General features: G+C 57.6%; 1 protein-coding gene across 25 annotated transcripts in view; it reads left to right on the top strand.

Moving 5' to 3' along the window:
* The first annotated feature begins 403 nt into the window (after positions 1-403).
* The window catches only part of LRP8 (LDL receptor related protein 8), a 78,501-nt gene continuing 57,202 nt past the window's right edge, over positions 404-21,702 (top strand). For 4 of the 25 annotated variants that reach the window (XM_082428962.1, XM_082428978.1, XM_082428980.1 and 1 more), the window contains exons 1-2: positions 407-795; positions 1,577-1,696. In XM_082428962.1, coding sequence (XP_082285088.1) covers positions 690-795; positions 1,577-1,696 — 226 coding nt within the window. In that variant the 5' untranslated portion in view covers positions 407-689. Of the gene's footprint in view, positions 796-1,576; positions 1,697-21,702 lie in introns of all 25 variants that reach the window. The other 21 variants (XM_082428971.1, XM_082428983.1, XM_082428979.1 and 18 more) reach the window with 14 other exon arrangements.

Raw genomic sequence — 21,702 nt, forward strand, 5'->3', positions numbered from 1 at the left:
GCTACACAGATGTGTAATATCCGGGTTGGAGTCTTGGAGCAGTGCAGAGGTCCATTCCTGCTCCCCCAGCTTCTCCCTGATCACACGAATCCTGGCACCCCAATCCCTGTCCACTACCATCCCTGCTCCGTGTGCACATGCCCAGGCCTGTGCACCCAGGAACATCACCTCCCCTCCCGCCCAGGTTCACTCCTAGGCCTCTCTCAGCCGCCCATCAGCATGTCACCTCCTCCAGGCAGCCTGTGCTACTTCCCTTGGGCCGTCTGCCACCTCTGGGGGTAGGGGCCTCGCCTGGCTCATCCCAGCGTCTGCAGCGCCCAGCACGCGGCGGGCCTTGAGCAGGGTCACCGAGCGCGGGCCTAGGGAGAAGTGGACCAAGGGCATGAGGGAGGAGGGAAAGGAGGCGTCAGCGGGAGGAGCGCGGGGCGGAGGCGGCAGCGGGAGGGGGCGCGCGCGCAGGCTGAGGCAGCCCAGGCCTGGGGCCGCGCGCCCAGCCTGAGCCCGCCCCGCCGCCGAGCGTCACGGAACCTGCTTGAAATGCAGCCGAGGAGCCGGGGCGGGCTGCAGCGGCGGCGGCGGCGGCGGCGGGGGCAGCGGCAGCCCCGGCGCCGCGGCAAGGACTCGGAGGGCTGAGGCGCGGCGGCGGCACGGGGTGCGCGGGGCGCGGCGGCCGGAGCCCGGGGCCCGCCATGGGCCGCCCCGAACGGGGCGCGCTCCGGCCGCTGGCGCTGCTGCTGCTGCTGCTGCAGCTTCAGCATCTCGAGGCGGCGGCGGATCCACTGCGCGGCGGCCAAGGTGCGTGCGGCCGGTCCCCGGCCCGGCTTTGCGCCGCGGGAGCGGCCAACAAAGCACGGCACGGAGGCCGGGGGGCGGGTTGCGCCGGGGCCCCCGAGCCTGGGCCTGGCAGGGAGGCGCCCGGGTGGGATATGCTCCTCGGGACCCAGCTCTCCCTTAATTTGCCCAAGACCCCCGCCCCCGCGGCTCCCAGTGTGGTGGGCTCTGCCCTCCGGCACCTGCTCTTGGGGGATGGGCGCCGTGGGGGCCGGGCAGGCCGGGAACTTTGCTGGGGGTGATCACTGATGCTTTCGGGAGGGCTGTGTGATTCTCGCCGTTGGCGTTAATTTGACACACGCGCTCCGCGGCGGCGATGAGCGGAGCCCGGAGACTACCCCGCCTGACAATGCGTTTCCGGCGACCCCTGCGTGTGGCAGAGAAAGAGGGGCTGCGTGCGAGGCGGATGTGCCCGCAGCGCCCAGTGCGCGTGTCGCGGCGTGTTCAGGGGCTCCCTGTGGGCTGTGTCTGCGTGGATCTCTCACTGAGGGCCGTGTGTGCGGTTGAGTGTTCTGAATGGGGGGCATACCCAAGTGGTGGGACACCGACTGTGTGTGCCTGCCACAGAGCAGCCCGTCATCCCAGGAACCCTTACCATCCTGCCCTCCTTCCTGATCGAGGGTGCCAGAGGCCTCCAGGTCGTTGGCTTCAGCATCGGGCCCTCTCCTTCACTCAGTAGACCCCTCCCCGCGGCCGGGATCGCTTGTTCCGGGGATCCGGCTCACGTCCCCTCTCCCCCGCACAGGGTCGGTCAAGGAGTGCGAAGAGGACCAGTTCCGGTGCCGGAACGAGCGCTGCATTCCCTCTGTGTGGAGATGCGACGAGGACGACGACTGCTCGGACAACAGCGACGAGGATGACTGCCGTGAGTGGCCGGCCGGGAAGGGAGGGAAAGGTGGGGGACGCCTTGCTCAGCGTCCACGTGGCTGCAGCCGCCACCGGCCCACCTGCCTGGACCTTTACTGCCGGAGCCTGCAGCCGGGAACCTTCCCGGGAGCCCCTTCCCTCCAGGCACTTAGGGACCCAGAGGGTTCTGGGCAGCCGGCAGGTCCTGATGGAGCCGGGGGCGAAGCCCGGCGCAGCAAGGCCCGGGAGGAGGGCACGCCACGCCCGGGTTGCTGGGCTGGAACTGTGGGGCGGCGACGCGACGGTCCCTGCAAGCGTCTAGCTTTCTGCGATCAGGCCCTCCGGGACTCTTGCCTAGGCCCCACGGAACGCGCGCGTGTCTCAAAGTTCCAGGCAACTCTGGGCCTAGACTCACTCCTTTTCCTGCTGGGTTTTTGAATGAATGGGCTCCCCGGGGCTCCTGATTGGCTGTGCGAGGACCACCCCATAGGTCCCTGTGGCCGGAGCAGGCCAATCGTGGAACGGCCCGGTGTGCAGTTTTCCGGCGCCCTTGGCGTTGGGGCCCTGCCCTGGCCCCGCCTTGGCCACACCCCCGCGCCTCCCCTGGGTAGTAGGTGCAGGCGGGGCACTGGCGCCCGCTGCTTTTCTGCATAGTCATGGTGAAGACCTTTCTTGTGCCACCCTGGTTGGCTGACTGCTCTCTCCTGCCAGCCAGAGTGAGGCATGAGTCATGGGGCAGAGCAGGAAGGAGGGGGCCAGAAGGATGAGTTTGTTTCCTGGAAGGGGCGTGAGGATCCCAAGGCCGCGCGTGAACCCATGGTCACATGCAGGTGGCCGGCCGCCTTTGCTGAGTGTGGTGTTTGTACACCCGGGCGCGACTGCTTTGGAAGCTGTTTCGTGAGGTGCATACGGTTTCTGATGTCTGTGGGACCTGAAGCGAGTTAGCAAGCAGTTGCCACAGTGGAAGGAGTATAGTTCCAGGATCAGATAAACAAGACTCTGCAAAAACACAGACGCGGGCAGTCATTCATTCATCGTTACTGAGCACCTGCTGTATGCCAGGCACTGGAACACTTTGGAGAACAGGCCCACCCCGCAGGCCAGGGAGTGCAGGTTCTGTGGGAGGAGGGCAACAGGTGGACAGGCCCGCAGCACCACGCAGTGGCAAGAAGGGTAGAGGGACCACCTGGACAGGCATTGTCTGTTGAGTTATAGTGTTTTTTTTCGGGGTTTGCCAGTCAGCCTCCAGGTTCATTCTCAGACCAACCCAGATTTGGCTGTGTGACATGGGCACATCTTTCCCTCCTGTCTCAGTTTCCTCTCCTGACCACTTGGGCTAATGATTCCTGCCCTGGTTTTGAAGACCAGTTCTAGAATGTAATTGAAAGTGATGCGACTAACATGTGCCGACTGTTAGCTGTGTGCCAACCACTGTGGTAAGTGCTTATCTTATATAAACTCCTGTAACCTTCAGAGCAGTCCTATTTTATACACCAAAACAAACCAAAAAACACAAAACAAGAAAACCCCAAGGCACTGAGAGATTAAGTTAGTTATTCCACAGCTGTTGAGCTGCTAAGTAGGAGCTTAAATTTAAGCACCTGACTCCAGAGTTCTTAGCCTAATTATGACCCTAACCATTTCCCAATGCTATTGAAATTCTGAAAATGCCTGAGCCAGGGTAAAATGTGATAGTGAGTCTCCTCGCCCGGAGTTGTTCTTCTGTGGTTCCCTTACAGTGGGAGTGCTGAGGATGAGGCGGGGAAGTGGAAACTGTGCATTTCTGGGCTGGTTTTACCTTATCCCTGGCTCTGTATAACAACAGTTTTGTGGGGGGGTGGCTGTGAAGAGCAGAAGTGTTTCTTGTCATCCCCCTTTGTAGATAAGGACTCTGGCTCAGAGAAGTTGAGTGATTTGCCTAAAGTCACACAGCTGAGAGTGACAGAACTTGGTCAGGGTGTCCACCTGCCTCCTAGCTCAGGGGCACTGTCTGCTCCAGTGGGAGTGTGGGGCAGAAGGACCCAGGAGGGTGATCCGGGTGCTTTTCATCTCCATCGAGGCTCTGGGCAAGATGGAGGAGTGAAGTAGCAGGTGGCTGGGTGACCCCAGATGGGACCAGGGCCAATCTGATGGCCACTCTGGGCTCCTGCTTTCATTCTGAGATGGATGGGGTGGAGTCACAGGCAGAGAGTTAGTGAACAAAAGCAACCGACGTTGAGGGCTTTGCTGTTGGTGTCAAGTATCCGTCCCCAACACTGGATTTTTCTGGGCTTGTTTCCTCATCTGCCAAATGGGGGGTAGCTGTTGCTCCACCATCAGTTATACCCATAGAAAGTCTTCACATGGGGCTGCTGAAGAGAAGGGAATGGATGAGTGTTCACACCACCAAGGTCTTTAGAAAGGGACCCCTAGGGGCCAGAAAGAGAGATCTTGAAGAAAGGGGTGGGAGCTTTGGGTGGCTGTATGAGGCGGCGTGGTGTTGGAAAATGGTCTTTTGTCACCCCTTCCTTCCCCATCTGGGGAGTTCTCTCCATTCTGGGCCACCTGCCTGAGCTGCATTTCTTGGAACCATCCTCCCTGCCTTATGGACCACTCCAACCATTCCACCCTGTGAGAGGGCCTGAATCACCCCGTCTCTATACCTCTCGGCCTGCAAAATGGGGATTGCCATTTGTAAGTGAAGTCTCTGTGGGGCAAAATGAGTTCAAGCTCCCAAAGGGGCCAGAATGCAGACCATAAATTCTGAGAGCTGATGGAGGTTGGAGGGAGGGAGCTTGTATGTGGAAGAAGCCAAGGAAGGCTTTCTGGAGGAAGAGACAGCTAGGCAGGCCTTGAAAGATGGTAACTAATGCCATTCCCTCAGAGCTTACCATTTAAAAATAGGTGATGCAGTCTCCACATTATAGAGGAAGAACTGGGGTTCAGACAGGTGAAATGACTCCCCCAAATTCACACAGCTCCTCAGGGTTGGAGCTGGAACTCAAACTAAGACCTTCTAAGTGCTGAAACTTACCCGCAGCGGACGGGACTTGGCCTTTTGGAGACACAGATAGAGCTGACGAGGATGGGGAAGGGAAAGGCTCATGGGGTTTCAGTTCCCAGCTCAAAGGGCCTTCAAAGTGGAGGAAGGGGCTGGAAGCCCAGGGGCGGCCCGGCCAGGGGAAGGGGTGGAGTTCCTGGCTGCACCTGGGTCACGTAGGCCAGCTGGCGCCTTGGCCTCAGTTTCCTGTTGCTGCTAGTGTCTGGGAGCAGAGACGGGTTCTGGTCTCCAGCCAGCCCTTTGCCCCCGGAGTAGTAACAGCAACAACAGTGAACACTTACTGAGCACTTGCTGCAGACCAGGAGTTGTGCTGAGATTCTACACGTATCACCTCGTGCACCTCAAGTCTATAAAATGGGGTGACTCTTGGAAGTACCCGCATCTTCCTCATTTTACAAAGGCACAGAGGGGTTAAGGTGTATGATTTTTAATTGAAACTGAAACTGCTGGGGTGTGAATGCAGGCACCCAACTAATGGAACTTGTGCTGCATCAAGCACTAGCTGACGACCTCAGGCAAGTCCTCCCAGGTCTCTGTTTCCCCATCTTGAGGGGACATCAACCCCCCCACTCCACTTCCAGCTCTGGGAAGAACTCTGCGCTTCTCCGTGTGGATGGACTGCTTAGACAGGTGGACCGGTCGTATGCTCAGTTTCCTCTACCTGTTCAGGCTTCTTTAGGCTGCCCTGTTCTCCCAGCCCCCATCACCCCTCCGTTCCAGTTTTAATAAAGAGTGGCCGCAGCAAGGTCTCCCATGGCCGAGAGTTCATTAGCTGGCAAGGCCAGGCTGCAGGAGTGCTGAGGCCTGCTGGGAAGCAGCCTTGTAAATAATTAAAGCTCGGCCACAGCTCCCAGCTGGGGCTGCAAGCCCGCATCTGGTCTTCAGTGTGCCGCCTGGCCTAGGCCATTCTCACACCCCTGACACGAGGCCCAGCTTCGTGTCCTTTTTTGGATGGAGTCATCTGACGGATCATGCTGCGCTCTCTGAACCTCGGTTTCCTCATCTGACCCACCAGCTCCACCATTCGGAGTCCTCCTGAAGCTCCCAAGTACCCATAGGATAGGGTCAGCTTAGACTCCTCTGCATCTGGCCCTCTGTGACCAGCTTCCACTGCCTACTGCCCTCCAGCCCCTTCCTGCTCTTCCTGTGAACCTGTGACACCAAACTTCTGTCACATTCTGGCCCTCCTACTGCTTCTTACTGCTAGGCCTTTGCACGTGCCATTCCATCTGTATGGAACACTTTCTGCGCCCTCACCTGGCTACCTTCTTTTTGTCATCTTAGAGTCATCAGTGCAGGTATCACCTCCTCCAGAAAGCCCTCCCTGCTACCCTCTTTCCCCAGGGCTGAGATACAGGAGTCGAAAGAGGGGACTTAGAGATGTGTGTTGGAATAACTCAATGTGGCCTTGAATCAGATACTCCTGGTTTTCTATCCCAACTGTGACTTCTGGCTGAATGGCCTTGGAGGTGATAATAGTCTCTCCCTCCCAGTGATGAGGATTAAGTGAGATAATGTGCCTGGTAAGCAGTAGGTGTTCAATGAATGGCAGTGGGTCTGTCCGTTCCTGGAGGAGGAGTTTCACTGAGGTCTCTAGATACCTGTCTGCCAGGACCCCCTGGTTCTCCTGCCCACATTTGCTTAGCCCGAGATCCAAAGTCTCCCGCAGCTGAGGCGTGCCTCAGCCAGAGGGTTCCCCAGCCACAGTGGAGGTGGTCTCAAGGCCATTCGGCCCTGAGATGGACCTGGGAGTGGAGAAAGGTACCTAGGGAGGGCCTGGGGGAAGAAATGAATCAAACAGGCCTGGTTGGTCTCAGTGAATGAGTGGCCGGGGCCCTGGGTGGGGCAGAGGAAGGCTTCCCTCAGGCCGTACGCTTGTCCCAAGGCTGGTTTCCAGACCTGTCTGTGCCTGGGACGGGGAGGAAGCCCTACAGCCCCCATGGCTCTGCCCCGCAGGGCCTAAGCTTCTCCCTTCACTAGGGCCAGGTCAGTGTCTCCGCGGCTGGCCCCAGCAGGCCTTGGGAGTGTTTTCTGAAGACTCTCCCATGTGGCTTCCCAGGGGCTCTCCTGGGACGGAGTTCCCCTCTGGGAACCCGCTGGGCTTTCTCAGGCCTGCTGGGGGTTCTGAGTGCAATAGGCCTCAGGGCTGGTTGGCTTAGTCCTCTCGGTTGTCTGCAGGCAGCTGACTTGACAGTTTTCCCTCCTTGGGGAAATAGCAACAGCAGGTGAAACCAGAGAGATGCCCCCAGGGAGAGGGTGAGGAGCGAGAGGACCCAGAGGGCTGATGGAGCAGGAGGGTATAGGCTTATTTGTGCCACCCTTCAGGGCTGTTACCAAGTGGAAGTCTCCTGGCCCAGGGTCAGTGGTCAGACCCCCAGGCCACTGCCATCCCCATGAAGCCAGTCCTGGGCCTAGGGGAGGGTATGAGGCCCTGCTCTAGGGGCTGGGCAGCCAGGCCTCGGGGCCCTGGATCTCAGCAGCACTGGTAACACCCGCTCTGCAAATGCCCGCATGCCCAGATCACCCAGTCTTTGAAGGCCTGGTGGAGATGCCACCTCCCCCAGGTGGCCTTCCCTGACCTCTTGTCCTCTTGCTCCCTAGCCCCTGAGCTCCCACAACATGTCCCTGTTCTCCCCTCGGTCTCAGATCTGTCTTCTCCACATTGTCTGCTCTGCTAGCCTTGTGCTGAGCACGAGGGATTCCAAAATAAATAGCTCCCTTGAGGGAATTACTAATAACAGATACTGGCTACTTACCCCCATGCCTGGCACCATGTTGGACAATCTAAATTCATTAACGTTACTACTCACAACCCTGTGAGGGCTGTTTTCTTATTATTCCCATTTTAAAGATGATTGAAACTGAGGCTCAAAGAGAAGTGACTTGGCCAATGTCATGATGTTTGAGTGCTAGAGCCAGGATTTGGCCCAGGCCTGTCCACTCTGGAGCCTGGACTCTTCCTTAGCATCTTCCTCTCTGAGCTTTGTCTACCTGGTTGGGGTCAGAGGGCCTGGGGCTCAGAGGTCATGGAAGAAGAGGGTGAGGGGCTGCAGTGTCCAGTGATGCCTCCCTGTGCTACAGGTTTCTGTCTAGGAGGGACCGTCTTTTTCGGAGACCACATGGAGCCCCAACATAAGGCCCCCCTTGTCCAGCACCCCCCATGAGTGTGACCCTCCACAGTTTCCAAGGGCCTTCCTTGGCCATTGCCTGTGGGGTGGTGAGTACTGTTTCCATTGTACAGATAGGAAAACTGAGGACCCAGTGATATGTCTCTGATGCAGATGACTTCAGGGAGTGTCGTTTCCAATATTACCATCCTTCCTCAGAAAAGGCCAAGAGCCCAAGTCATCCAAAATGTGGACTTTGGTTCTCTGACCCCCATGTAATTCGCTGACTCTAGGTCTCATACATACATAATTTTCTTCTGCTTGGATTGTCCTTCCCTGGCTTCTACCCATCCTTCAAAACCCAGCTCATAACCACGTCCATGAAGCCTTCCCTGTCTTCCTGGTGTGATCTAACCTCTCCTGTGTCTGGATGCCCATGGCTTTGTGCACCCTTGTAATAGCTCATCGTAGGAGCTCGTGGTTGCTGGGAGTGTCTGTGGTGGGGGACCACAGGGCCTGGCCCAGAGCCGAGGCATTTGAGGGATGGTGTGTGCATGAATGAATGGACTGAGGAAATGTCACCCACTTTTGCGGGTGAGAAGCTGATATCGGTCAGATGTAGGGGACCCAGGGGCCTCTGAGAAGGCCCTGAGGGGTCCTTGAAGCTGGAGAAGGGAGCTGGGCTTCCTTTAGGGACCATAGTCAGGCCCCCTCTTGTGAGCTGGGTCACCTGAAGCCCCGAGGGCACCAGTGACATCCACAGTCACACAGGGCCTGGGCACGCAGGCCTCTCAGTGCTCACCCTGCAAACTTGGGAGCTTCCCAGCCCCAGGCTTCAGAAGGTGAAACCGAGGCCCTGGTGGCTGGACGTCAGCTCCAGGTGTCAGCGGGGACCCATTCTCAGAACAAGGGTGTCCTCCGTTCCTGGGTGGGACTGAGTCAGAACAGTACGCTCCCAACTCCCACCTGCTGCCACCCCTCCCGCCCTTTCCTTTCCCTGCTGGACCAGGGAGCAAGGTGTTCTCAGGCTGCAGGCGGGCACTGGCTCCTGCACACAGAAAGGGACCGCAGGTGCACACTGCCCCTGGCTGCGGCCTGCTGCCCACCCCCAGATCGCTGGGAACTCGTCTAAAATAAAATTGTTAACTATAGTAAGAGTTCATGAGCATGCTCACTGCTGGGGGCTTTCTCATGCAAGACCTCCCTCAGCCGGTGCCTGGAAGCATCATCACTGCACTTCACAGGGAAAGAGCCGAGGCTCTGAGAGGTGAAGTCACTTGCCCCAGGCAGGCCAGCGGGTCAGCGGCAGGACTGGGCCATGCCTGTCCGGCTGCATTGTGGCACAGGTGAAAGGAAGAGATACACGTTCACACATCCCAGTCACAGCTGCAGTGGGAGTGGCCTGGGGTGTGCTGCGACCGCCCTTCCTGTCTAGGTACCCCAGGCATCCGTCCTTGCCAGCCCCTGCCAGTGGGTGTACCGGCTCCCTCCTGAGCAGCTCTGGCCCCTGGGTGCCCCCAAGCATGAGCGCGGCCCCAGGTGGCAGTTTTGATCATCAGTCGTGCTCGCCATGGCTCCTGTTACAAGCCAGTGTATGTCACAGGCCCTAGGAATAGCCCCTTGGCTGGAGTGGCTCAGGAGCGGGCCCTGCCTGTGAGCTCCCCCATCCCCCTGCACCTGGTTTGACCTCCCTGACCCTGGCAGGGCCCAGACCAGGTGCCCACAAGCCGGCTGCTTTGGGGGTGAGGAACCCAGCTTATTATCAGGCCCCTTGGAACACCCTCTAGTGACTAGGAGAGTCACCCAGAGAGGCAGGGCCATGGGGCTCCTAGATCCACACAGTTCCCATGACCCCTCACGGCCTCCACGCACCTGCCCCTTGGATATGGCAGCCCAAAGCCTCTCTGAGGTCTGCCAGTCTGGGAGTACACGGGAATGGTCAACGTGACCACCGCCCTCCCTTGGTCACTGGCTTTGAGATGCCACAGGGGACTTTACCCCAGCCACTCTGGAGACTATTTCAGTTTCCGGCCCTCTCAGCCTATTCGAACCACAGTATGGCCTTTTCCAGTTTGTGCCTCACAGCTGCTCTGGGAGGAAGGTGGTGCAGGAGTTCATTATCGCCCCCATTTTCCTGATGAGGAAAGTGAGGCTCAGCAAGGGCGTGGGGCTCGCCTGGGGCCACACAGCCTGTTACTGGTAGTGCTGAAGCTGAAACTCACTTCAATTGATTTCCTTTATTTTTCCAACGGAAGTAAGTTTTTCCGATTATATAAAGGTAATTTCATACTTGTAATTTAAAGAAAAGAAAACACACAGACAATTCAGAAAAGGGAAAAGAGGAAGGTAGGAGTCCCCCTTGGTTATACCACCGTGGGAGCTGCCTGTCCTCCCAGAGGTGTTCTTGCATTCTCTGCATGCGAGCTGATGTGCATGAACATGTGTGTTTCTGGGGGTTTTTTTTGTTTGTTTTTTGAGTGTTTTTGCAAAACGAGCGTGTGTTATGCCAGTTGTTTTCTCCCCACATCATGCACATCTTTCAGTGTCAGTAACAGTAGATACGTATTATCGTTTTAAAGGGCTAGATAGTAGTCCACTGCATGAATCTTCCCTAATTTAATGACACAGTCTCCTATTGAGAGACATGTGTTTAGTTGGTTTTATATATATATATATATATATTTTTTTTTTTTTTTTTTCCTGTTCTACACAGTGCTGGGGTGAATATCAGTACTACACCTTTGTGCGTTTGTCTGGTTCTTCCCTTAAGAGAAAGTCCTAGGAAAGGCATGGCTGAGCATGTGCGTTTTCATCCTCACCTTGTCGCTCTCCCTCAAGGAGATGTTTTCCTATCTCACAACACCCCCTGACTCCCCATGGCCCTTCCCAGCCAGGCTGGCGGCCCGCAGGACCTCCCTCTTCCTTGAGCACAGGGCCACCTCACCCTGGCCCCGTGGGGCAGACAAAGTAGCCAGATCCAGGCCTCACAAAACAAAGCAAAGAGAAGGGACAACTGTGTTCTGGCCCCAAGGACTCCCCACCCCCACCAAAGAAAACAGAAGGGAGTATAACTGGTCTTCATTTTTCTCAAGATATTTGTAGAATCTGTCTCCTCCACAGCTTTATAAAAGTTGTTCTGCCCCTGCCCCTAACTTGCTGTGTGACCCTGCGTGAGGGGCTCTCCCTCTCTGAACTTCATCTCCCCTTTACCCATTGGTCCTTGCTCCACCTGCACTGGAACCAGCACTCTGAGCAGATTTCTTCTCCCTGGAGCTGGGCTCAGGACCAGTCCTGGCCTGGGGGAGGGGGACCTGTGGCCCTCGAGCTCCTTAATGCCTGGTGAGGGTTGGTAGGAGTGTACCTGGCTTTGTGGGTGGATTCCAGGCAGGCAGATGGAGGGTAGCTGGGCTTTTTAGGGTCCACTTCCAGAACTCAGCCTTAAGACCCAGGTTCCTTGGGCCACTTTCCCTTTTGTCTTCTTCCTGTGCCCGTGACTGCATTGGATGCAGTGGAGTGATGGAGAAAAATGGAGTCAGGCCACCAGCCCTGTGACCCACTAGCCAGGGTCCCTGGTATGGGTCTTATGTTCTGAGCTTTAGATCCCTGGTCTCTGAAATGGGGGTGATGAGCCCACCTCTCAGAGGTGTGCAGGCTGATGTAAAGTGTTCTGCCCAGACCTGGCCCTGAAGTGAGCGTCCCCTTTCCCCTTCCCCAGCCCGTGATCCCCGCCAAGTAGAAGCGACCGTCAACAGCTTTCCTTCTCCTCCTCCAAGGACATAACAAGAGGGCAGTTGCTGAAATAGCAGCAGGAGAGATGTAGGTCAGCTGGCCAGTTGGGAGGACTCGGCTGCCTGGGAGAACAGCAGCTTCTCGGGCCGGGAGGGACCTTAGGAATCATCTCATCCGCTGCCATCTGCACCGGGGGCCCCAGGGTGGCTGCTTCCTGGGTGGCCTAGGGGAGCTGGTTAAGCAGAGAGAACCAAGGAGAGCTGGTTAACCATCCGGGCCTGGCATAGTTAGTTATCTAGGAGGGGGCCTTGGTTCACCAGTGGGTCCAGTTTAACATCAGAGAGTTGGCAGCTGATGAGAGGCAGGAAGGGCCCGTTGGCCCAGGTTAAGCTGCTGGTATGAATAGCTGGAGGCCAGGGGTGGGCTTTCCTGGTGGCGTGAATCCAGGGATATTCACGCCAGTGCTCCTCCCGCCCTCCCTCCCTCTCCACTTCCTGGACCCCGAGCTGCCATCTGCTGCCCCCATCACCCTCAGAGCCGCACTCGGCCATGTGCACCGGCACACGTGCGTGTGCATGGGGTGTGCGTGTGCAGAGAGCGGGTGTGCACCAGGAGGGACGTGACTGTTCTGGATGCACAGAGGCTGCAGGGACAAGGTGACGCTCTTCCTCCCATGCTGGCCAAGGCCGCCCAGCCAAGGCAAAGCCAAAGCCCCCCACTGGGCTGTTTGTGGCGGGGAATTATTTGTAGCTGGAGAGGTGCCAGCAGTCTCTGTTCCCAGCCTGCCCCCTGCCATGGCAGCCTCTCCCCTCCAAGCCTCAGCCTATAGCCCGCTGTCTGCACCCACCCACGCCCCACCCAGAGGGCTGAGGTTGATATAAACGCCATGGCCCAGAGACCAGGCCCACCTCAGCTCCACCCTTGCTCCTACCTTACCTAATGGCCATCAGCAGGTCTCTGCCCCTCTTGGGTCTCTGCTCATTGGGAGCGGGGCATCTCCAGGCCCCTCTCAACCCCAATTCTCTGGGATTCTTTTGTTTCCCCCTGAGAACCACGGAGTTCGCAGGAGCTCCGCCATGGCCAGGACCCAGACGTGGCGGTCCAAGGAGCTGCCCCCGTTCCCTGAGGCCCAGAAGGCCCAGAGCAGAGAGCAAGGGCTGTGAAATCCAACCCATCACACAGGGGATGTGGCTAAACCGTATTTGCAAAGCCGGAACCAACTGTTTATTAGCAGCACCTATATCCACTCGGGGGTTTCCTCCTGTTTACTTTTTTGCTGAGTCTGACCAGGCCAATTCTTTAATACCTGTAGCCCCAGGCTTTAAATATGCTGCATATGTAATGCTCTCATGTCTCCCCCTCTTTTCGTCCCCCATCTGCACAACTGCCTGCTTCTTGGAGGTGCATGGACAAGGCAGACACATGGCCTCCCAGTGTCGGCTAGACTGGGGTTTCCACTGCAGTCCTTCCACGTCCTAGCTGGAGGCCTGGGACAAGTCGCTCGAATCTGAACCCCAGACTCCTGCTCTGTGCACGCGGGTAATGAGCAATTCCTGGTCTGGGTACAGTATCTGAAGCCTCATTGGGTCTCACAGAGCCAGTCGGTTCTTCCTACACCGGGAACTGGGCCATACCAGGACACAGAGGTCTGCCAGCCGTGTGGTTGGAGCCCCTGTTCTCTCTGCCACCCCTTCTCCCAGACCCCTCGCCCTCCCTCTCCCTGGCCTTTGGCCTCTCCCACACTTGCAAATGCTGCACTGAGTTCTCCCCCTGGAAGCAGAGGCCTGAGCCCTTGTCGCTGTTGATCCGTTACGAGTGAGTCCCCCCAGGCTCTCACCCTCACCACACCAGGAGCCAGGTAGCCTCACCTTGTCGCTGACTTGCTGAGGGACTTGGGCAAGTCTCTGCTCCTCCCTGGGCCTCAGTTTTCCCACCTGTGAGGATTGGATCAGAAGTTTGAGTCACTTTGGACAGCTTTTGAAATTCAGATTCCCTGACCCCTGTCTAGGTCTGACTCCAAACCTCTGCTTGTTGTGCGGCCAGGTGGGAGCCATAGACATGGGGGTGGGAAGCCCCCCAGGTCCCCTACGTCTGACTGCTTCTGCATTGCCTCATCCATGAGCGACTCCACTGTGACTCAGATAACAGCAGGGCCTCTAACCAGGCTGCCTGGGATCGAGTCCATCCTTCACCGCTTCCTAGCTGTGGGACCCTAGGCAAGTTACTTCACCTCTCTGAGCACTTGTCTCCTCTCTAAAATGGAGCCATCAACACCTAACCCTCTAGGTGGTTGGACGATTATATGAGTTTGTTTAGGAAAAGCACCAAGAATAGTGTCTGGACGTGATCAGTGCTCCATTCAAGATTTGCTCCACTTATTTTGACCTCTTTTTCTGAACCTCCATCTCCCATTTGTCCTCTAGGAATCCCCTCCCATGCCAGGCTGCTGCACTGCTGGGTGGGCTGGGAGGGGCCAGGGAGTGCCCCCAGAAGTCACCTTTGTCCCTGCTTCTTACCCCGCGGCCACAGGCCATAACTTACTGTCCTAATTTAATTAGGAAGAGTCCTTCCAGGGACCTCATTAGGAAATGAGCCCAGAGCCTTGGGGACCTCCAGGAGGGGTGGGGTGCAGGAGGAGGTTGCATTGTGTCTGATCCTGCCCAGCCCTTGGCCCCGTGCCCCAAATGTGCCCAGGAAGATAAGGGAGCCCAGCCCCTCAGACCTGTGACACGGAGTGTGGGCAGCCAGGGCCTCCGTCCTCTGCCCCCTGCCCAGCTTTGGCCTCACGCCCCTGGATGGGGGTGGGGAAGATTGAGAGATGAGGTTTCTCTTGTTCTGCTCCACCTGCCCCTGGTGCCCGCTGCCTCTGGCCTGGCACAGAGCAAGCCTTGGTGAATGTGTGTTGAGTGAATGAATGAGTGAGCTGTGGCTCTTGGGGCTGGAGCAGCATCTTTTTTTTTTTTAATTTTTATTTATTTATTTATTTTTATTTTTGTCTGTGTTGGGTCTTCGTTTCTGTGTGAGGGCTTTCTCTAGTTGCGGCAAGCGGGGGCCACTTACCATCATGGTGCGCGGGCCTCTCACTGTCGCGGCCTCTCTTGTTGCGGAGCACAGGCTCCAGACGCACAGGCTCAGTAGTTGTGGCTCACGGGCCTAGTTGCTCCACGGCATGTGGGATCTTCCCAGACCAGGGCTCGAACCCGTGTCCCCTGCATTGGCAGGCAGACTCTCAACCACTGCGCCACCAGGGAAGCCCTGGAGCAGCATCTTCATTTGGCCAAAGCAGGCTCCCCATCCCCATCCCGATGCAAGAATCCCCTCAGCAGACCCAGGGGCTGGAGTTGGGGAGGGGGGGATTGTCTGCTTGAATACCTTCAGGGACAGGGAGCTCACTAAGCAACCTGATAGCTATTTCTGTCCCTGGATAGCCCTTCCTGTTACAAAATCTGTCTTCCTTTCAATCTCAAATCTGTCTCCTGTGACGCTCCTGCCCTACCCAGCTCCCAGCTCTGTTTCTGGGACCTCTGCTGACAAACACTGCCCCCTACCTTCACTCCAAGCCTGCTCAGTGTCCCTTCCTGGCCTGTGATAGCTGACATGCTGTGTGGCCTCGGGTAAGGCCTATCCCCTCTCTGGCCACTGCTTCTTGGGGCCTGGTGGGCTGCACACTCTGGGCTCTATAAATACTGGCTGCTTTCTGTAACCGTGACCTACCTCCCAAGGAAGTGGGGGGCTGAAGACAGATGTGCCATGGCCAGCAGTAAAGGTGACACCTCTGTAGACAGCTTGTCTCCGGGTCAGCAAGGTGGCAGTGCCCAGACCCTGCGATGACCTGTGGCCGGGCACACGGGCACTGGGGGCTGTGCCTGGACCTCTTCTGCCCTGAGGCCAGTCCACAGCATGGATACTGCCCTGGCCTTGGTTAGGAACCTGGGAGTCATCACAGCCCCCGTCTCCCTTACCTTTAACGGCCACCAAGGCCTGATCCTCCCCTCCTACTTGCCGGTCCAGGCCCTTTCCCCATCCCACTTCAGCCTCCCCAGACCACGGCAGCAGCACCAACCTCGTCTCTGTTCCCTCCCTCCCGTCCATTCTCCGCTCTGCCCCGAGGGCTCAGACACGCGGAGCTTTGTCCTGCCCTTGCTCAGCGTCCTACAGGGACGTCCCCCACTCACAGGATAGTCTGCTTGCTAACATTCAGGGCCCTTCAACGCCCAAACACATACCTGGCATCTCTCCTGCTGCAGACCTCACCATCCACTTGTCCCCCCAAACCCCATGGCTCTGTGCTCCAGCCACACCCCACATGTGTTTGATGTCACAGGGGCATCATCACACTCTCACATGTGGGTCCCTCTGCCTGGAAGGCCCTTCCTCTGCTTGTCCAGCCCCACTTTGCTTCAAGAGTCTCCATTTCCAGGGAACCTTCACACCCCAGCTGAGTCAGGGCCTCCTCTGGGCTCCCCCGTCCCTGTGTTTCCTTCCATCTCCATCCTTGCCACTCTGCATCACGATGGTCCGATTAAGAGTGTGTGGTTCACACCAGACCACGGGCCTCAGGAGGATGGGGCAGGGGGACCTGGCTAGGGCCTGTGGAGAAGCAGGGAAGGGAGGAGAGCGGGTGGGGGTCTTTGGCTTTTCACACGCCCAGCGCCCCTCCCACCCCAGGCTGTGTTTCTGCCCCTCGTGCTGCACCCTCCTGTGCCACGTGCCCGCTCGCACGTGGTGTTTCTGTGAGCCTCCGAGAAGTGCCTGGTGTGGACTGGAGCCTTCGAGTCTGAGCGCCAGCATCCACTGCAGGCCTACTCTGTGCCAGTGCCCTGCTGGGATCTGGGGAGGATCTGCAGATGGAAAAGCAGGCCTTGGCCGCCCAACTCAATATGTGACCTTGGGCAGTTGGCTTCTCTGAACCTCAAGCTTCCTTGGCAGTGAAAGGGGTGGAGGACCCATGTCTCCTTCCCCTTTTCCTTGGGCACATCTGTGCTGCAGTTGGGGGCAGACGTGGCTTCACAGGACCCTGAGACGGCAGCTAGACCAGAACTTCCTCCCCGCTGGGGCCTGTGGGGCCTTGGGCCAAGCTTCGCCGGGATGAAGGGGGAAAGGGGTTATGCTCTCTGTTCGGTGCAAAGACCCACCCCCATGTTTGCCCGCACTTTGGCATTACCAAGCACCTGCTCCCACGCAGGGTGCCTGGCTTGGAACCGCCCCCGTTTTAAAATGAAAAGTCTCATGTCCAATGGGACACTTGGCCCGCCGGCCTGCACCCTGCCCACCCCCGTCGCTGCTCCCCTGGCTCTGCAACAGGTCTTCCCCCGTTACCTGTGGGTTCTGCTGCCAGTCGGGCAGGGCTCACTCTAAAAAAAGGAAAAAGCTGATTTCTTCCCCATGTTTTGGGAGAATTCAAGGAGACATAGACCCCCTTGGAAGGTCTGGAGGAGCCAGGGCTGAGCATCCCGGTTGGGGTGCTGGTGTGGACGTGGCCAGGAGGCCTGGCCTTTGTTCTGACCCTGCCTCTGACACAGCTAGCTGTGTGACAGCTCCCTCTGGGCCTCAGTTTCCCCAGCTCTGCCCTGCTCACCTCACATCAATACAGTGAGGATCATTACCTCGACAGCCCTGCCTTTGCGTTCCTGCTGCCCTTTATATTCTTCAAGGCATTTTTCTGTCTGTTCATGTCCCATTCTGGCCTTGCTACTCCCAGGAGGAGGGCAGCACTAGGATCTTTATTCCCACATCAGACAGGAAGAAGCTGGGGACACAGGCCGTTTGCCTTGTACAAGGTTCTGTGGTTTACAGAGCCCTTTCCGTGTATTGCCTCTGGGCTCCTGGTATCCCTTGGGAGGTGGGCTCAGCAGGATTTGCTGTACCAGTTGTACAGATGGGGACACTGAGCCCACAGTCGCACAGGATTTCGACTCCTTAATGGTTTGGGAGAACGTAAAGGAGGAAGACTTTTGGGTGGGTGGCCGTGCTGTGGCCGTGGTGTGTGGTGATTACCAGTAAGTGGGGGTCACTGGCTGGCTGGTCCTCTTCCCCTCCCCACTCCCAACTTTGTCAATGGCTTCATCAGTAGGAGACAGATGCAAGGGAAAGGAAGACACAGAGAGGAGTGGGGAGAGAGAGGACGTGGGGTGTGGGGGAGAGCGCTGGGGAGGTAGGGGGGAGGGGTGGGGTCCAAGCAGCATCGCTACTTCCTCTTGTGGTTCTCACAGTCTGTCTGCACCGATTCCTGACAGATGGAGGGAAGGGGAGAGCTGGTGCCAAGAGGCTGTCACCGCAGGCGGGCAGAGCTGGGGGAGGGTGCTTTGTGGCTAGTGTTTGTACGGGGAGGGGGCAGCAGCTGGTGGTCTGGCTGCTGGGCCTCCTTGGAGCCTGCTCCCCGGGAACTGTGGTTGGCAGGGTTGTAGATGCTGGGGGGGCAGGAAAGTGGGCAAGGGGTGAGCCTGCCACCTGCCTGGGACTGGCCGTGCCCTCGCCCCTGTCCAGGCAGACAGCCACCTGTCTCTCCTCTGCTCCCTGCTGCCAGCAGGGCCCTCCCTCCAAGGACACCTCCTACCCCCCCGACTGGGTTTCGGGGTGGGTGGGGGCTCTGGAGGCTGATGCTGAGCTGTGGTCAAGGTGGACCAGGGCAAGGAGAGCATAGGCACCAGGAGGCCATCAGGATCACAGGGCCACGAGGTGGCTCAGAGCAGGTGGGGCCTGACCTCATGTCTGCAGGGCCAGAGCGCATTCACTGAGCTGCCCCGGGTGTTCCCCAAGCCCCCTTCATGCCAAAGGGCCTCTTGCTTTTTCTCCAGCCTCTGACACGTGTACAGGGGTGGGCAGCCCTGGCCCGGGGTCAGTTTGGCAACTTCAGTAGCTCTTGCTTTTTTAGATCGTGGGTTTCTCCAGGCAGGGTTGTGTCTCATGCTCTCTTTCCCAACTCCCGTTGGCCAACACAGTACCCAGCACAGCGGAGGGGCCCAGTGAATGCTTGTTGAATGAATGGATGGATCTCTTGCTTGCACACCTCCTGGGACGGAGACCTCACTTCTTTATAAGGCAGTTCTTTTTATTTCCAAAAACAGAGTTCTTTCTGATTCTGTCCTGAGAGGCCCTGTGGGTCACAGGCCTGTCACAGGGGCTGTACAGAGCCCCCTGACTAATCCTGCTGCCTTGGAGCCGCCCTGTAGAGACCAGAGAACCCCCGAGCCCACCCGGCTCCTCAGGGGCACCTGACAGGGCTGGTCTCCACTAACCTCCGGTGGGGGGGGGTCAGTAATCATAACCATCGTTTACTGAGCTGCCACTCAGTGCCAGGTGGTACCTCACTCAACCCTCAGGTCAGCCCAATAAGATAGGTACTGTTTTTATCCTTCATCGTGCAGAGGAGAGAAATGAGGCAGAGGTAATGAGAAGCTTCCCCAAGGTCATGGGGCTAGTGTCTGAGTCAGGAAATTGGGGGGTGAGCTGGAGGGAGGGGAAGGCCTCCTGGGGCAGGACTTGGGGGGTGTGTGGGGCTTGGCAGGGCTGAGGAGGTTTATACTCTGGAGGTAGATCTGACCCTGCACCACACACTGTCCACTCCCTCCTCCCTACGCTGTTCCCAGACACGTCCTTGACACCAAGACTCCAACTGGGTGTCCCTCAGGTGAGCCCTGGGGACCTGGGGCCCAGAGCCCCTCCTGTTCCCCTGGTTGTGCTCCAGGGGGAGCCCCAGGACCTTAACATGGCCTGTCCTGTTCGGTGATCTAAGGTGTGCAGGGTGATGGCTGGGGGCCCGAGGTGTTGGGATGGGTAGGTGGGAGCTGGGCCTCCTTCCCGCTGCTCCTTAAAGTTGGTTCTGGTCAGAGGTGTCCTCCACATTAATATTAATAATGACAATCATTAATGATAAATTATGGTGTTCCCGCCCCATGCCAGGGCTGCCCTGGGTGCCCTGGGGGAAAACCGAGGGGAGTAGAAGGGGGGACCAATCCTGAGAGCAGCGAGTGCACCTTCCACTGCATTTTTCTCTTCCCCAGAGCCTGACACAGGCTGGGCCCTCGGGGGGCAACTTAATAAAGTCTTAGTGGTTGAAAAACAGATACCTCTCTGATGGGACACCTACTGCCCAAGGGCCTGCTTCTCCCCTTCCTCTATCATTCACAGATTGATTCCACTAACATTACTGCCAGGCCCCATGCCCACCCCAGCATGGCCCCCACTGCCTGACCTCACCCCTTGCCTTGGCTCTTGAGATCCTTCCAGGGGCTCTCAGTGAGCGTCATGGGTGACTGTGGTCCCCTCACCCCCCTGACTGTGTGACCTTGGGCAAATTAGCTCCCCTCTGAGTGTCTTGGTTTCCTCATCTGTACAATGGGGCCATGGTAGTTTCTTCCTCGAAGGACTATGAGGAGGATTAAATGAGATGGATGATGAGCACAGCGCACGGTAATCACTCAGTAATGTTTGTTCTTATGCTCATGATGGGGTGGGGGGACGAAATGAAGATCTCGGAGCACCTTTGCTCTCCACGCATGACCTCAGGAATCCTCTGACAACTCTGTGAGGGGGGATTTGTCTTGTTCCTTTGCTGACGGGGATGGTGAGTCACAGAGAGGTAGGGTGACTCACCCAAGGCCTCTCAGCATGTGAGTGGCAGATCCGAACCCTGGTCTCTCAGGCTCCGAGGCCCATGCATTTGTCACTGAGCCAGGTAGGGACGAAGGGCTTAGCCTGAAAACTCCTTTGGAATTGGTGTTGCAAAGGCTCCCGGCTTCCTGTGCTGATCTGCAAACCTCCATCCCCCAGATCCCAAATCCCTCCTAATCCTGGGAAAGAGGCAGCCCCGGGTCACATCCATCAGCGGCTCTGAGTGCTCTCCCTGGGCCTGTCATCTCCCGCGTGAGCTGGGAAGTGGCAGGCGAGGGCCTGGACTTCGAGGATGGGGGATTTCCCCACTGGGTTGAAATCTGTCACAACATTCATGTTAATTAAGCCTCGTTAATTCAGCCTTCTGCTTATGCAGAACTCCTGACAGCAAATTACTCATAAGTGAGGCGGTAAATTTATTGCTGCGTTTTCCCAAACACTCAGCAGCAAAGAACATGCCCCCGGGAAAGGCAGAGGAAAGGCCTGGAGGGCAAGTGCTGCATGGTTCCTGCCAGCCTGGACCGCCAGGGACCGTGACCCACATAACGGCCGGGGTTCACCAGGGGACCTGGGTGACGATGGGCTCTGGTCCATTCAGAGCAGGCTGCCTGGAGACAGAGTGAGCTTCCCCTCACTGGAGGCATGTAAGTGGGCAGGCAGGGAGCATTGCGAGTCCCTCTGGGCTGGCCCGTCATCTTCCCGCCTCCTCCATCTCGCCCGGCAGACTGCGCTGGCTCTGTGCATTGTTTCCTCTGACAGTGCCTTGGAGTCACACAGTAGGGCTCGTAAAGGGTGAGTTGGGATCTGGACGTGAGCCCCAGAGCCCGCCCTGGTGTCTGTAAACACCTTCCTCTGCGGTGAAGTCTGAGGAACCGAAGTGTGCAGGCAGGACCAGACAACCCGGCCAGGGGTGCTGCGAGGGGTCTCTCCCTGTCCTGGGTCATAGGGTGCTCTTGGAAGCAGGATCAGGACCACATCTGGGCAGATGACCCTTGAGTCCGGACCCTGCTTACTAGGCTAGGTATCAGACCTCCAGGTGAGGATGCAGGCTCTCCCGGGCAGTGGGAGCCCCTCCCCCTCCCCCGCCCCACCGTCCTTCCCCCTAAGGTCTGCTTCCTTCCTTGGTTTCTAACTGGGCCATGCCTGGGACATTTGGAACAAACCCAGGCTCTGGGTACATAGAACTTTTTAAAAATTAATTAGAGCATTAAATGGTAGCCCTCTGGGAGAATCCCACCATCTGGCTGTCACAGGAGAGGCAGGAAAATCTATGCATATCTGTCTGTAGCGTGTGAGCGTCATATGAAGCCACCTGTGTATGTGTGGGTGTGTGGCCCGTGTGCTGCGGTGTGTGCACAGCATGGCGTGTGTGTCTGTGTTTGGTATGTGGTGCACATCTGAGTGTGCAAGTGGGCAGTGTGTTTGTGTGCATGTGTGCCCATCTGCATGTGCTGTGTGCATGCGCCCGAGGGTCTGCATGTCTGCCTGAGCACACTTCTGTGCCCAGGCCTGGCTTTTGGGGGCAGTGAGTCACAC

The sequence above is a fragment of the Balaenoptera physalus genome (assembly GCF_965194825.1).
Source record: "Balaenoptera physalus genome assembly, chromosome: 1".
Classification (NCBI taxonomy): domain Eukaryota; kingdom Metazoa; phylum Chordata; class Mammalia; order Artiodactyla; family Balaenopteridae; genus Balaenoptera; species Balaenoptera physalus.